Source organism: Narcine bancroftii, chromosome 3 (assembly GCF_036971445.1).
Source record: "Narcine bancroftii isolate sNarBan1 chromosome 3, sNarBan1.hap1, whole genome shotgun sequence".
NCBI classification, from domain to species: domain Eukaryota; kingdom Metazoa; phylum Chordata; class Chondrichthyes; order Torpediniformes; family Narcinidae; genus Narcine; species Narcine bancroftii.
The window spans coordinates 15,947,989-15,965,407 of NC_091471.1; the positions used below are offsets into that span (position 1 = coordinate 15,947,989).

General features: G+C 43.9%; 1 protein-coding gene across 1 annotated transcript in view; it reads right to left on the reverse strand.

Annotated features, from left to right (window-relative positions):
• Window positions 1-14,985: 14,985 nt before the first annotated feature.
• The window catches only part of gfra4a (GDNF family receptor alpha 4a), a 233,090-nt gene continuing 230,656 nt past the window's right edge, over window positions 14,986-17,419 (reverse strand). The window contains exon 8 of the mRNA XM_069923528.1: window positions 14,986-16,642. Within this exon, the coding sequence (XP_069779629.1) occupies window positions 16,493-16,642 (150 nt within the window). The 3' untranslated portion in view covers window positions 14,986-16,492. The remainder of the gene's footprint in view (window positions 16,643-17,419) is intronic.

Here is a 17,419-nt window from a genome sequence, read left to right on the forward strand (position 1 = left end):
GGCAAAGGAGGAAAAACCCAACACCCAACCCCAACCAACCAATTTTCCCTTGCAACCGCTGCAATCGTGTCTGCCTGTCCCGCATCGGACTGGTCAGCCACAAACGAGCCTGCAGCTGACGTGGACTTTTTACCCCCTCCATAAATCTTCGTCCGCGAAGCCAAGCCAAAGACAATGGTTTAACAAAACGTTACCCCATCATAAGTTGAGGAACACGTATGTGTGAGTGGAAAAAAATAAGGTCGAGAACTACTGACGTAGATCTAGTCTTCAAAAGCTTACAGATCTCTTTGTTCATTCGTAGGTTCTGGTTAGGATCCACCCAGATAGTAATGATAAAGTTGGTAACCACTGTGGTGTATCCTTTCAATCACTGAATATGATCGAATCCAGTCTCCAGACAGTCATGAAGCTGCTCTTCTGCCTCCACAAACCATCTCTTTTCAGTCTTCACTACTGGTTCCGTGCAATTCAGCTTCTGTCTGTATGCTAGTAGGAGAAACACTGCCAGCTGATCTGACTTTCCAAAGTGGAATGAAGCTATGGGCAAACTTGATGGTGGTGCAACAGTGGTGAGTATTCGATCTCCTGGTGTTGTTCAGGAGAGCTGCTGGTGGTCATTTCGGAGTACTTTCTTTAAGCTGGCCTGGTTGAAATCCCTGGCGATTACTAAGAAGGCATCGGGACATGCAGTCTGACGTTTGTTAATCACCATGTATACCTTCCAGTGTTACCTTAATGTCTGCTTGTGGAGAGATGTGGACTGTAGTCAGGACAACAAAGGTGAATTCCCTCATTAGTTAGAACGGTTGGCACCAGCATCAGATGTTCCAGATGAGCCCTGAGACAGGATTGTCACATCTGAGCAAAACATCTGAAGTAGAACAGTGAGAAGCTTAGTTGAGGTGTATAAAACTGAAGGGAGCAGATAAAGAGAAAGGTCCTATTTATCTTCGACAAGACTAAAAGAAATATGGGGCATAGATTTACAGTAATGGAAGAATGGATGGGTGGAGATAAGAGAGATCTCTGCAAGTCCTCATTGTATTCAGAAGTGAACATAAAATACCCAGGCAATGAGATGGTTGCATCTTGCCCACTGAACATGAGCCCCGGGACCGTGTTCCTGCCCTGTTCTTGCATAACCTGATGAAGAGTAGAGAAACCTTCTCTTGATGAATGTTCTTTGGACTGGAACTACAGTGAAGGTAAATGGATAAGTGACAGGCAGTCAAAGATCAATCCTCCATGAACATCTAAAACACCACAGATTTTGGAAATCTGAAATAAAATCAGAAGATGCAAGAAGCACTCAGCTGGTCAGGCAGTCCATGAAAAGAGAAACTTTTTTTTGACAAAGAAAGGTCTTCAACTTGATAGTTTAAAACTTTTGCATGTTCCGCAGATGCTCCCGAACTCAATGAGTAATTTCAGTATTTGGGTTTGAATCAATTTACCACAACACTTGCCTTCATCATTCTGGGCATTGAGTTGGGATACCATGTTACAGGGGTACAACTTGTTGGTTAGGCTGCATTTTGGAGGTTTTTTGCACAAATCTGGTCACCTTGGTACTAGGAAGGATGTGATTAAGCTAGAGTGGGTGCAAAAGTAGATTCATGAGGATGTTACTGGTTCAACAAACGTTCTGGGGGTTGTAGGTCAATTGGGTGGCACGGGCTTGTTGCTGTATGCCAAAATTTAAAATATAAAATTTTTACAAAAACCACTGGCTTGAATTATAAAGTGAGACTGGGTAAGCTGGGACTGGAGTGTAGGAGGAAAAGATTTATTAAACACAAGGGTCATAGAAAGGTACCACTGGCTTTTCTCCCAGGGTAGGAAAGTCTAAAACTAGAAGGTATTGATTTAACATAAGAGGGGTAAGATATAATACTTTTTCACAGGGTGTATGGCGACTGACGAGGCAGGTACAATTGCAATACGTAAAAGACATTTGATATACAAATAGGGATGGTTTCGTGGAAAATGTGCCAAATGCAGGCAAATGGGGTAAGTCCAGTTCGACAGTTAGGTCAGGATGGATGAGCTGGACTGAAAGCCTTGTTGCTGACTTCCATACCTTCATATCAGGGTGAGTGATTTAAAGACATGTGAAGGGGTATTTGTTCACACAAATCAAGAACTCTTTCCTGAAAAAGGCTGTCGAGGCTTTGGAAAACTTGGAACGTCAACCAATAGGCTTAAAATAAACAAGAATTATTTACAGGCAGCAGAAAATCGCTGTGTATCCTATACTAAAATATCTTAAGATTTGCATTCAGGTCATGTCATATATGCCTGATCCTGATGAAATGGCAATTATCAGTTGTGGTCTTTACACAAGGGATTAATTAAATACAGAATAGCTAATGCCTTCGTTTTCAAACAAAGATCAAATCCCATCCTGGGACTTCCAGGCCAGTTAGTCTGACATCTGTAAGGGAGTCAATTATATGGTCAATAATCCAAGTACATTAACAAGAGATTAAAAGACAGGACTTCACAGATAGAGCGATTAACACGATTGGGGTCCCAGACTTATCTTATTTCACACTGATTTCACAAGGGTCTCTCACAAAAATCTTAAAATTAAAATCTATTAAAATGGTGCAAATTGCATATGAATTGTCTACAGAATTAGAAGCAAAAGATAATGATTAGGCATTTGGTGTGGTTCAATAATCATCTCTCACACAGATCCATGCAGATACAGATGGCAGAGCTGCAGTTGGTGCAGACCCATGGAGAGTGAGGAGCTAGAGATGCAGAGCTCCCACAGGATCCAGCCGCCCCATCGACTGCATGGGCTTTGAACGGGCTTTGAACGGCCCATTGAGGGGGCCGACAGTGGTTTTGTTTGAAATGCCGCAACCGTGGGCCTGAGCCCAAGGTGGCGATGCCTATTGATCGGCAGCGGCCACGAGGGGCTGCAGACTCTGGGAAGCGGAGGACTGGAGCAGGGGATCAGAGGACCCCCCCCCCCCCACCCAAATCTGAGAAGGAAAAGCGGAGGAGTTGACCGGCAGGAACAGTGATCATTGCAGTGGCTGAGAGACCAGTGCCTACTGCGGGCTGATGGCAACTCGAGGCAAGGAACCCGTGGAAGCTGTGGGTGCTGAAGACTGCTGTCGGGTGACTTGCACTGGGCTGCAAACTGCCAGAGACTGGCTCGAACTGGAGCCAAGATGCGAGGAGGTGCCAAGGGTGCTGAAGGGTTCCTGATTGTGTCAGAGGTTCAGATCTGGAGCTCGAGTTGCCGAGGGTTTGGACTGGGCTCTGGTGGTTACGGGGGCTGTGAAAATGCTGGAGGCAAATCTACGGACCCGGTGACCCTGGGGGGGTCTCCCTTTTGCTTCTTTCTCTCTGACTGTAAGTCTAACTGTAGGAGGCACTTAGGAAATTCCTGTCTGTGGCGAATCTGTTTGCCTTGCAGCAGGAAAAAAGGAATTTAATGTATAATGACATTGTTCTATTACTTTGATAATAAATGGAAATTGAATTGAGTTGAACATTTCATCGTGCATCACCTTCAGGCACCGCACACTCCCGCCACACCACTGCAAAGAGTGCCAGTGAATTAAGTGGGCCCCTACGTCCTTGCACCATGGAGTGCGATCTCTTGACTCAGCACCACTTTCTCGTCTCTCGAGTGCTTGGTGAAAGTTAAGAGTCTCTCCATCTAGCAGTCAGATACAATAGTCTTCATTTATTTTCAACAATACATAGTAAATAAATGATAATTGACAAGAAAGATCAACACTGAGTTGGCTTTGGGGGAAAGCAATGTTGGGTGAAATATTCTAAATATAATTCATGCCATGGGTATGAGAAATCGTCAAAAGTTGCTGCTCCTCTAATGTCCGTCCAAAGAAACAACGGTTCACATAAATTATTATACCACTAATATGGGAAAATTCCTAAGAAGCTTCCCAGAACTTTGATCAGATAAAACTTGGTCACTGGCAGACCTCATTTGGTTGAGCAGTTCAGAGTGAACATTACCAAATGTTGGGTCTTAGTGTAGTCCAGTGCATGCTGTTAAAAGGGGCATACAGAAAAGCACTTGGCCAGAACTTGAGTTGACAAGTGGGGGGAAGTTAGGAAGATCGCTGCAGCTCAACAATGAGGCCACTGCCAAGTTTAATACATGGACAAAGGCGCATGTACCTCGACCAGAGGTTGACAAAGTTAAAGCACCGATCCAAATGGAACTTCAATCATGGAGTTAAGGAATGATTACAAAATTCACAAACCATAAAATGATAAACTAAAACAAAATGAACATTCCCCCATAACTGGAACACATTAAAATAATTCCACTATGTTCAAGTTGAAACTTTTTTTAAAAAAAACTCAATTCAAGGAGGGAGAAAGGGCTGAGCTCCATGGAGAGATTAATGAGATTAAGTTGTCTGGAACTTTACTCCCTGAATTTTAGAACAATGAAAGAGAATCTTATAGAAACCTATAAAAGATAAGATAGAAGTAGGTAAGTTGTTTCCATTGGTGGGGGAGACCAGAACGAGGGGACATGGCTTCAAAATTAATTCAGGGTGTGATGCCCTGCAGTAGCAGTGAGCAGACAGAAACGTGAAGACTGTACAAAAAGCTTTATTTGGCTGAAAGTCTCTGCTACAGTAGTGACTGTGATGGTGGCTCCCAAGTGACTGGCTGAGGAGAGGCCAGCTCAGGACTATATCCCAGTCAGGTGATTGACAGCCGGCCGGGTGGAGTTAGCCCCCTAGGGGTTTATTCAGGTTAGCTGATTGACAGCCGGTCAGGTGTAGTCTGTCCTCTGGTGGACTTCCTGCAGGTACAGCGATCGCCCCCTGCAGTCGGTTGATGGTGTATCACCATACAGGGTAGTAGATTTAGAATGGAGATGAGGAAAAACTGCTTTTCCCAGAGGGTGGTGAAAACACACTGAAATGCTAGAGGAACTCAGCCGGTCTTTTCAGCATCTATTGGAGACGATGATATGTTGCCGATGTTTCAGGCCCGAGCCCTTCTTCAGGGAATCAAGCAGAATAAGCCAGAAGCAAGTCTCAGAATTCAAGGCAGACTGAGACCACTCATATATTGGAGGAGCAACACCTTATCTTCCAACTGGGCACCCTCCAACTGGACGGCATTGATATCGACTTCTCACGCTTTCGTTAAACCCCCCCCCCCCCCACACCTACTTCCCCCGTTGCCTTTCCCGATCTCTGTCTCTCCATTCCATCTCCTTGCAGACAAACATAATAAATTCTTACCTCATCCCTTATCCTATCCAATTAACTCCTTTTGTTGGCCTGGATTCCTCCCCCACTGTTTGAATTCTGAGACTATACCCTGCTTCTGGCTTATTCTGATTATTCCTTAAAGAAGGGCTCAGAACCGAAACACCGGCAAAATATCTTTGTCTCCTATCAACGCTGATCGGACCGGCTGAGTTCCTCCAGCATTTTGGTGTGTTTTTACTACAACAACAATGTCTGCAGACTTTCGTGTTTCACCCAGAGGGTGGTGAATCTACCCATTGAAAAAATGGAGGTGATCTCAGTCAATACAAGGATGGATAGATTTCTACATAGTGAGAGAATTAAGGGATATGGGGGAAAGGCAGGTTGGTGGAGATGAGTCTGTCATCGGATCAACCAGGCTCGATGGGCCAGATGGCCGACTCCTGCCCCTGTTTCTTATATAAACAGGTCTGGTCATTCACGACAAGATTAAAAGATCTGGGATGTGATTTTGGAAGTAAGTGATCAATGAGAATTCGAGTATGAGCAATGAAAAGAAATGGATTCATGGATAGGGTGCTGTTTTCATGTTAAATTCACTTTCTGGTCTGCAGTAATGGAAAGTGAATAAAGAACAAGCAAATCACATTTGTTGAAATTTTATTATGGATAATAAAAATCACTCATAACAATCAAAACAAAATTCATACATTGCTTCCTAAGAACAAGGACTTGTTGCCATAACGAGAACACTACATGGACAAAATGATTTTACATAATGGTGAGGGAGATGGATGGGCAAAGGGAACTGGCAGAATAGACATTATACATCACATAACTGAGCATCTAGATTCCAAATCAGAACACCGACACTTAAAAAAAGAAAAGCTACTGCATAAAAAGGAAATGGTAACATGTTTACTTGTAAGGTTAAACGTATCAGCTTCCCAACCTTGTCTGATGGTTGACAAAAGCAGCCAGGAACATGATTAGCACATACCCGCTTATGTCATCAAACATAGCCATATACACCTCAGAAAAATCAGCCTGATTTTAAAAAGACTTTTTACAGAAACATCTATAATTTTAGAAAATATGCTTGAGAACAATTCATAAACTGTGCAATGCTGATAGCCTGTGGCCTTACTGGACAAGCCTGTACGAGCAAGTTCACAGCAGGTGTTGTTTATAAGGGTTAACAGCCCAATATCCTCCCTCTTGCATTCGGTAATATTTTAGTAACAAAAGACTCAAATACATCATCAAATTTGTTTTATTCATCTCTCCTGTCTTCTGAGTGAATTTTGCAAAGAGCTGTTAGTGCATTGAACCAGTACCCATTAGTCTTCGGACTGTGACTGACTGAAAAAAAGCTAATAATTCCCCCAGGGACCTCAGTGTACAATGGGAAGAGGAGGCTTTCAGTACATTCTCTGGGTGGGTTCTAGCCTGTGCCTTCCAGCTAAAACAGGATTCAAAGGAAATGACTGGCCACTTATTTCTCTCCTTGCCCTTGCATTGCATGAGAATTGGGACGAGCAGGTTGGCAGGGTTTTTAAAGGATGAAAGGTGATCAGATCGGTGCAGGATGAGGCCTTCATTTGGCAGGCATGAATCGAACCAAGGGTCACGGTATCAAAATAAGAGGTCAGCTATCAGGACAGATGAGAAGAAATTTCTTCACCTACAGATTAGTCAATCTTTGAAATTCAGTATCCAAGAGAGCTGTGGAGGCTTGGACACTGAGTATAAGGTTAACACTGATGTTTTCCATGAACCCCATTGTTCTGCCATATCCTACTGCTCTAGTTGCTTCAGGTTGAGTTAGAGCCTTTTAGTTTTATTGATGAGCAGGCACAATCTATTCGTAGATTCTACCAGAGAGTTCATAACAGTTGGATGGTACTTTTCATGAGAGAAAGTTTTTAGATGAGGCCATTTGGCCCATCAACTCTTTGAGAGAATTATTAAAATAGCATTGCCTGCATTGCACTGAAACAACTTTCCTGCAATAGATCCACACAACAACTCCCCCTTTAAATTATTTTTCTGTCCGTCACCTCAGGCTCTTCCACATTAACTCTGCATCACCTGATTACAGTCCATCTCCCAGGCCCATAAACCCAATAGGCGATAAGAGAAACTACCAGTACCAGAGGGTCTGGGAAAATCCCTGCAGAATTTCGACAGCATTTAATTTTTAGATTAATTCTGGATTTCTTTCTGCATAGCCCACAGTCACAGGATATAATGGCCTTCATATTTAAGCATGATCGCATATTACATCACTTGATTCTGAGGCGAACAGAGGAAATGGAGTGAAACACGAAAGTCTGCAGACAATGTGATTGTCTGAAAACAGCCGGTCTCACAACACCTTTGGAGGTCAAAAAATATATATTACCAATGATTCGGGCCTGAGCCCTTCTTCAAGGAATAGGAAGGCGTCTAAAAAACTCATTCACAGTTCTCCATAGAACCATAGAATATTAAAGCTAAGAAAATAGGTCCTTTGGCCCTTCTAGTCTGTGCCAAACTATTTTTCTGCCTCGTCCCACTGACCTGCACCCAGTCCATAGCCCTCCATATCACACCCCCCCTCCCATCCATATTCCTATCCAGATTTTTTTGTACATGTGAAAATTAAGCCCACATTCACCACTTAAGCTGGCAGCTTGTTCCACACTCCCACTACCCTCTCTGTGAGCAAGCTCTCTTTAATCTTCCCCCTAAACATTTCCATTTTCACTCTTAACCTCTGTTTATATCTCATCTAATCTCAGTAGAAAAAGTCTAATTGCATTTTCTCTGTCTATCCCTTTATCAAATCTCCCCTCTAAACTCCAGGAAATAAAGACCTAACCTGTTTAACATTTCCCTGTAACCCTAATAGCCTGAATATACCTGGGATTGTCTGATCTCGGAAACTAAGCTCAGACTGGTCAGTACTTGGAGGGGAGACCGCCTGGGAACACCAGGTGCTGTCAGTTTCTGTGAGGAGCGCTGGACAAAGTGGTGACTCTCTGTCTGCCTTTCGGTCGACAAAAGTTAAAGAATCTCTTGTATGTTACATTCTAAATGTAGTATTACGCTCCAATAATGGAGCATTCACCTTTACCGTTAACTCAGTTCTTGAAGTCTCAGCCACATTCCAGCAATCTCCTCTCCACTCTTTCAATCCTGTTGATATCTTTCCAAAACTGGCCAGAAAACTCCAAATTTGGCCTTACCAATGACTTTAACATAACATCCCAACTCAATACTTTGATTTATGAAGCCCCATATGCCAAAAGCTCTCTTTACAATCCTATCTACCCGCGATGCCACTTTCAGAGAATTATGTATCTGTATTCCTCTGTCCTACTGCATTCCTCAGTGGCCTACCATTTACAGTGAATGTCCTTTCTTGGTTTCTCCTTCCAAAATGCACACCTCACACTTGTCTGCATTAAATTCCATCTGCCATTTTTCAGCCTATTTTTCCAGCTGGTCCAGATTCTTCTGCAAGCTTTGAAAGCCTTCCACACTGTCCACAATGCCTCCAATCTTACTGTCATCTGCAAACTTGCTGATCCAATTTCCAACATTATCATCCAGATCATTAACAAACGTCATTGGTCCCAGCACCGATCCCTGAGGCACACCACAAGAGAAGCAACAATCCACCACGCTCTGATTTCTCCTGCTTAGCCAATGTTCCATCCAGTTTGCAACCTCACCGTGAAGACCGTGTGTCTGAACCTTCCTGACTAACCTCCCATGTGGAACATTATCAAAGGCGCAAACCAATTGACAGAGGTCTTCACCTCACTGCAGCAGTCCATCGTTCCTGCAGGGTTTAAGACAGCCACAATTGTCCCAGTACCAAGAGAAGAACAATCACAGGCCTCAATGACTACGTTCCGGTGGCACTGACCTCCACCATTATGAAATGCCTTGAATGTCTGGTGATGGAAAGCATCAAAGCACACCCCACAGAGACGCTGGACCCAGTTCGCCTATAGAAGAAACCGTTCCACAGATGATGCTATAGCCGTGTCGCTTCACTCATCCTGGCCCACCTGGAGAACGATGCCTCATACATCAGGCTGCGGTTCATTGACTTCAGCTCAGCATTTAATACAATCATCCCCCAGAGGCTGGTGGAGAAGCTGTCATCACTGAGATGCAATTGGATCCTGGACTTCCTAATAGAAAGACCACGGTCTGTCTGGGTCGGTAACAGAATGTTGTGCACTGCCATGTTTGAGGACTATGCACCTCAGGACTGTGCACCCAGTGCACTCCTGTTCATGATAGTGCCATATGGCTTCATCACCAGATCCAGCTCCAACAGGGTCATCACATTTTCAGATGACACAACAGTCGCTGGCCTCATCAGCAACAACGATGAGTCGCACCACAGAGAAGAGGCAGGAAAAGTTGTGAAATGGTGCAAGAATGACAACCTCAGTCTCAATGTGGACAAGATAAAGGAGATGATCATGGACTTCAGGAGAACCAAGAAGGTCCACCTTCCACTACACACCAATAAGTCTGTAGTGAAGAGTACCAACTCTTAACTAGTGACCTATCATGGACACTCAACATCTCCTCACTTGTCAGGAAGGCAGAACAGTGACTACACTCTCTGAGAAGACTGAAGTGGGCAAGGCTACCGGCCACCATTATGTTAACCTTCTAAAGGAGTTCGATAGAGAATATCCTGGCTGGCTGCATCACAGTGTGGATCAGAGGTCAATCCACAGGACCATAACAATGGCAGAGAGGATCACTGGAGTCTGCCTCACTCCTATCGACGATGGGATATACTGGGATTTTTGTCTGAAGTTGGTGCATAAAGTCATTGAGGACCCCTCCAACTCTGCACCCAGCATCTTTCAGGTGTTCCCATGGGGAAGAGATACAGGAGTATCAGAGCCAGTACCACAGGCTGAGGAACAGCTTCTTCCCACAGCCAGTGGGAATGCTGAATGACTGATGAACTGCTCATGCAATCTCTAACATTTATGTAACGATATTTATTTATATAGCTACAACCCTTGTCCTGTGTATGTATTGTTTGTCTGTATGTCTGGTGGTGGGCCTGCGTGTTTTGCACCGAGGACCAGAGAATGCTCTTTTATTGGGTGGTACTTGTACAGCTGATGACAATAAATTTGACTTGGGTTGACTACTAAAGTCCATGTAAACAACATCCACAGCCTTCCCTTCAAAAATTTTCCTGGTAAGCTCCTTGAAAGACTCTATAAGATTGGTTAAACATGATCTTCCAGACACAGAGCCATGTTGTCTATTCCGAATCAGTCCCTGGCTATCCAAATACTTGCATATCTGATTTCGTAGGACACCTTCAAATAATTTACCTACTACTGACGTCAGGCTAAATGGACTATAATTCGCAGTTCTCAGTATTCTCAGAACTATTCTATAGTTCTTAATCCAAAGTCATGCAGATCTTGATCTACTCATCCAACATGGTGAGAGTTTAAGTCCCATCATTCTTTCAGGGAATGAGCCCTCAATCTCCAACATATGTTAAGTAAATAAATTATTCCCATACACACTTACCTCGTGGCCATTATTCCATACCCCAGTCAATCATCGCAAAACCTCCTCTGGATGTTCCCTTGTGTTATAAGATCAAAACTGCTCATCTAATAGTGTTCAAACTGTTGCCCAACTGTCTTAATGCAATTCTCACATGATTTCCCTGCTAGTTTTATCTGACTTTGCCAAAAGTGACAAGCAACCTCTGGGTTTTCTCAATGACCTTGCTGAGCTCTCCTGCTAATTTCAATGTATTTTGCAAAAGCACCTCAAGATCTTCAGTTCCTCTCCTTTTCTTATTACTCAAACATTTGTCATGCATTCCCTGGCCTCATTAGTCCTCCCTAATTGCATTAGCATGCATATTATCACCACAGACTAAATCTCATTTGTCACTTTATTGTCAACCTGTGATAGCACAGATCTATCACCAATGTATATAGTGTATACAGTATCTAGACTGTGCTTACAGCGATTGGCTGAGAGCTAAACCACGCCTACTGTCTGGGCCTTAAAGGGTTGTGTCCCTAGCCAGGTCGGATCATTCCGGACTGGTCGGCCACCTGTGAAGAGCTCCTGTCTTTTGCTAATAAAAGCCTTGGTTTGGATCAACAAGTCTTTGGTTCTTTCGATGAGCTCTACACAACCTAACCAACTTTCTTCCTCTCTGACAATCTAGGTATCTTCATTATTACCCCGAATGATTTGGACAATTTTACTTGCATTCCTTTATTAAGCAAACAATTACGTTTTTTTACACAGCCGCTGCATTCCAGGAAATGATTCCAAATTTTCCAGAACACAGTCTGTGTGAAAAGATTGTAATGGTAATTCCCATTCCGAAATTTTACCTCCGTGACCCCTGGTCATTTTCACGGATCGCGTGCATTCTAAACTAAACTTCAGGGCATTCCACAAACAACAGGCTAATGAACAGGACATAATTACGGCACTTCCAGTATTCTGTCTAAACTCGCAGTTTGCCTGTTCTGGTGTTTTAGGTTTCATAAGGAAGTAGGTTCTTTTTTACATTCTACCTGGTCAACCAGTACGGACTTGAAAGGCTGACATGGCCTGTTTCCACGCTGTAAATGGTTATATGAGACGGATGCTTGGAGTTTTGGTTGTTCCCGTGTGAATGGCTACTCCCGTTCCTGTGTATGTTCTAAGTAAAAAAAAACCTGTCATTAAAGCCTAAACCCCAAATTCATAGTTCTACCTTACTGCTCTCAGTACAGAAAACAGCCACCTTGCTGAATCCATGGGCACTCGGTGATACCGAGGGGCCTCTCTTTTCCTTCTTTTCTCTAAATGATTTCAGGCAATGTCTGCCGATGGCGAATCAGTCTGCCTTACAGCAGATGAAAACAAATTCTGCGTAATATTGCGCTGTCTTTATTGAATTAAAAATAAATTGAATCTTGAATTGTTGAAATAAATAATCAAGGACTCTCCCTGGGCACTGAAAATTTAACCAGATAACACTGAATCCCAAGACAGCTTAGGTATGAAATGAGCCTGGGGGTTGGGGGGGGGGGTGGTGAGTGGTTGGGGGGGGGGTGGTGAGTGGTTGGGGGGGTGGTGAGTGGTTGGGGGGGGTGGTGAGTGGTTGGGGGGGGTGGTGAGTGGTGGGGGGGGTGGTGAGTGGTTGGGGGGAGTGGTGAGTGGGTGGGGGGAGTGGTGAGTGGGTGGGGGGAGTGGGTGGGTGGGGGGGGAGTGGGTGGGTGGGGGGGAGTGAGTGGGTGGGTGGGGGGAGTGAGTGGGAGGGTGGGGGGAGTGAGTGGGTGGGTGGGGGGGGAGTGTGGGTTGGTGGGGGAGGGAGAAGCAAATTGCCCTTTATTTATTGCTTCTTGAATATCTTGAGATGCTGTGGGAGAATGTTAGGATTAAGGAACACCTTGGGTAGAAATGCAAGAGCTTACATTCGAGACAACTGAAGATGAATTTGCAGTAACTCAGTGCAAAGGATCAAAGTTAGAGGAAAAGTAAAGGATAAAATTAGACCCCCTAGAAAATCAGAGTGGTCAACTATGTGTGGAACCTCATGAAATGGGAGAGATCTTGAACAATATTTTTGCATCAGTGTTTATGCAGGAAACTGGCGTAGTGAAGGAGGTACTTGCTGCCTTGCAACGAATAAAGGTGGACAAACCCCCTGGACTGGATATGATATTTCCCCGCACCTTGAGGGAGGCAAGTGCTGAAATGTCAGGGCCGGAGGATTGGAGGGTGACTCGTTGTCCTGATGTTTAAGAAGGACTACAAAAATAAACCAGCTGAATATAGGCCAGTGAGACTGATGTCAGTAGAATGTAAATTATTTTACTGAAGCAATAGGATATATAGTTATTTTTAACCGTCATTAGCTGATTAAAGACAGTCAGCATGGATTTATGCGTGGTAGGTCATCTTGTAGAGATTTTGAGGAAGTTACCAAGAAGTTTGATGAGGGAAAGGCCGTGGATGTTGCCTATATGGACTTTAGTAAAGCCTTTGACAAGGTTCCATGTGAGAGGTTGGTTCAAAAGGTTAGGACACAAGGTCTACATAGAGAAGTTGGAAAATGGATTCGAAATTGGCTCAGTGGAAGAAAACAGAATGGTGGTTCTCAGATTGGAGGACTGTGTCGAGTGGTGTGTCTCGGGGGGGGGGGGGGTCTTTGTTGAGACCATTAATTTTTGTAATTTATCTAAATGTCCAAGATGATGTGGTGAATTGAATCAGTAAGTTTGTTGATGACACAAAAGTAGGAGGCATAACGGACTGTGAAGAAGATTTTCAAAGCTTGCAGAGGGATCTGGACCAGTTGAGAGATTGGAATTTAATGCAAATCAGTGTGAGGTGTTGCACTTTGGAAGAGTGAATCAGGGTAGGACGTACACAGTAAATGGTAGGACACTGAGGAGTGCGGAGGAGCAAAGAGATCTGGCAATACAGGTACATTGTTCCCTGAAGGTGGTGTCACATGTAGACAGGGTTGTAAAGAAAGCTTTTGGCATCTTAGCCTTTATAAGTCAAAGTATTGAGTATAGAAGTTGGGATGTTATGTTGAAGTTGTTCAAGGCATTGGTGAGGCCACACTTAGAATATTATGCGCAGTTCTGGGTGCCCAGGAGCAGGAAGGATGTCCATAAGATTGAAAGAGCGCAGAGAAGATTTATGAAGTTGTTTATTCGGGAGTTGAGTTACCAGGCAAGATTGAATAGGTTAGGACTTTATTCCTTGAAACAAAGAAGAATAAGGGGAGATAGAGGTTTAGGATTATGAGGGATATCGACAGAGTGTATGTGAGTAGGATGTTTCCACTTAGATTGGGGGAGAAAATCTGAGAGGTCACAGCTTTAGGCTGAAAGGGGAACATTGGGGAAAGTTTTTCTCTCAGAGAATGGTCGGAGTGTGGAATGAGCTGGCATCTGATGTAGTGAATGCAGATTCAATCTTGAGTTTTAAAAATAAATTGGTTAAATACATGGATAGGAGGGGTCTGGAGGGTTATGGAATGAGAATAGGCCAGTGGAACTAGCTAATTTTATTGGTCAGCACCAATACATTTTTCTCTATGGTTCTAAGTCAAGTATGGAGCAAGAGCAGTTAGGAGATGACTTAAAAAAGATAACAAAATAATGTTTAAAGTGCCTTTGCAATAGATTAATGAGTGAAATTAACATTAATATATGAAGATGCATTGCTCTTTTCCAATTCAAGAAGCTGCCATTTGACCTCGTAAATGTATCCCAGCTCTTGGAGTAATTCCATTTCCCACCTATTTCACTTTCAAGCATTCTTTCTCACATGTCCATCAACACCCCAGCTCAATTTTCCTTGTGCCCACCTGTAGACCAGGGGTAAATGTTACACTAGCCAATTAACCTACCAATTGTCATGTCTTCAGAGTGCAGGTGGAAATTGGAGCACCCAATGGAAACCCATTAGTCATAAGGAGAACATTCAAACTCCACGCAGAGAGTTCAGGACTGGAGTTGGTTTTCAGAGCATCGCCTGCTGCACCTGCGCTGCCCTCGTGAAAAGCCAAGGGTCTGAACAATTTTATCTTATCTACTTGGAATCCCTGAAGCTATTTGGTTTAGTGTTCAACTGAACTGGATCACAAATCTAAACATTCCTTCAAACAAGTAAGTGCTATTTTTAAGGTAAGCAGTTTAAAATGTCTAAAATGAAAGCACAATATTACTTTGAGAATTATTTAAAAAAAACTGCTGGTGCTAGAACCTTGAAATAAACACCGAGAATGTCAGAGATATTCAGCAGGAAAAGGAACATCTGTGGAAAGAGAAATAGTTGGTGGCACGGTTAGCGCAATGCTGTTACAGCACCAACATCTGGAACCAGGATTTAAATCTGGCGGTACCTGGAAGGAGTTTGCACACTCTCCCCGTATCTGCACCGGTTTCTTCCCAACCCTTCCAGACGCTCTGGGGGTTGTAGGTCAGTTGGGTGTAACTGGATAGCATGGGATTGTGGGCCAAAAGGGCCTGAATAAATTTAAAGGTTAACATTCCTAAAGAGACTCATACCGAATTCGTTCCATTGCCTGCTGAGTGTTCCAAGAAATGTCTCTGTGTTTATCTTTTCTTTGGGAGACATGAATCGAAAGGGGGTGGGGTGGGGGAGGGGGAGGTGGGGGAAAGCCTTCCTTCCTCAGGATGTGAGGCTGAAGATTTGCAGGGAATCCCCAGAAGTCTGTGCCAATCTTGATGATGGGCACTGACAGGCTCTCATGGTCACAAAGCAATATTTATTTATTGATTTAATTGTCTCCTGAATACTTGTCCTGCACACATATCATCTGTGTGTGTGTGTGTGTGTGTGTGTGTGTGTGTGTGTGTGTGTGTGTGTGTGTGTGTGTGTGTGTGTGTGTGTGTGTGTGTGTGTGTGTGTGTGTGGTGTCGGGTTGTGGGTCTGCATGTTTGCACCAAGGACTGGAGAACGCTGTTTCATCGGGTTGTACCTGTGCAATCAGATGATAATAAACTTGAACTAGACTTAAAACAACCTTGATCACTGCATCTTGGTACATGTGACCACAAACCCGAACTTTGACATTTGAAAGACGGCGATGGGAATAAAGGGCAATGAGCTGATTTCTCTTCAATATCCCCCATGGCTGCGAGAACTAGCTGCTCACCCTTAATAGTGGAATTAAATGGCAACTGGTTAAAAAAAATGCACTGAGCTTCCATTTAATGCAATAATCCCTTAATACCAGACAAGGGTAATAAGGTGTTAAATTCTCTATACTTTACAACTATTTATAATGTGTCAGTGAAATCCGACCTCGCACATCACAACATGGGCACTGAAGCTGAATGAACTGTATTTTAATAATGATTTTCTGAATTGTCTTTGTAACCTGTTTAACTGAAACCAAAGCGCCGCCACCTCTGGAGACGAGAGGCCACCTCTGACTAGAGGAGGCCCCATATCCTAGCAATGTAGTCACAAAGTGGCTTCCGTGGGGAAATGTGCATCGCTAAATACCTTCCCCGAAAGCAACGTTGTGTGGCTCAATGGCTTCCCCGGTTGCGATGCGTTGTCCGCTGTTACTTTGTCCTTGCTGAGACTGCAAAAACCTCTCGTGTCCTTCCTGTCAAATGTTATGCTGGTTCCTGGAGGGGTGAGGGGTGATTGTGAAGCGGTCAATGGGGGTGGAGACGGTCCTTCGGCTGCGGGTTCAGTGCGGTTTGCTGGGCCTTTCACATCATCAGCTGGGAGAAGAGCGCGGAGAGCAGGAGGAGGCTACAGAGCAACTGGGTGTTGGTGCTCAACATGGCGGCCAGGCCCAGGGCCTCGGACGCTGCCCGGCTTGGTCTTGGCTCCTTCCACAGCAACCGCTCATCAGCTGGCTGAAAAACACAACAAGTACGTTGTCTTGAAATGGTTTTAAAAAAGGGGGAGTTTATTTTCAGATTCATTGTACATACATGAGATCACATAAACCCCGAGGTATTTTTTTCTGTGGGCGAGGCAGAACTGCCACATACTGGTAGTACAAAAAAAGTACTTAAATGTACACATGTAAACAAATAAAATGTAAACAAAGTGACTATGCAATACAGAGAGAAAATAAATCCATGATGTGAAAAAGTACGAGTCCTTAAATGAGTCTCTGATTGAGTTTGTTGTTGAGGATATGATTGAAGTCCATAAGATTATTGAGGTATATAATATTATTAAGGGATTGGACATGATAGAAACTGATTACATGGTCCCGATATTGGGGGAGTCTAGAATTAAAGTCCATAGTTTAAGAACACAGGGAAGACCCTTTAGGACAGAAATGAGAATTTTTTTTTTTTACCCAGAGGGTTGTTGGACTGTAGAATGCTTTGCCACAGAGAGTGGTAGAGGTGGGATCTCTTGATAAGTTCAAGAGGGTGTTAGATGAATTAAGGGTTATGGGGAGAAGGCAGGGCCGGAGTACTGATAGTGGAAGATCAGCCATGATCGAAATGACCTCCTCCAGCACCAATTGTCTATTGAGTCTGATGGTGGAGGGGTAGCAGCTGTCCTGAACCTGGTGGTGTGAGTCTTGTGGCACCTGTACCTCTTCCCTGATGGCAGCAGCGAGAACAGAGCATGTGCTGGGTGGTGGGGATCTTTGATGATCGCTGCTGCTCTCC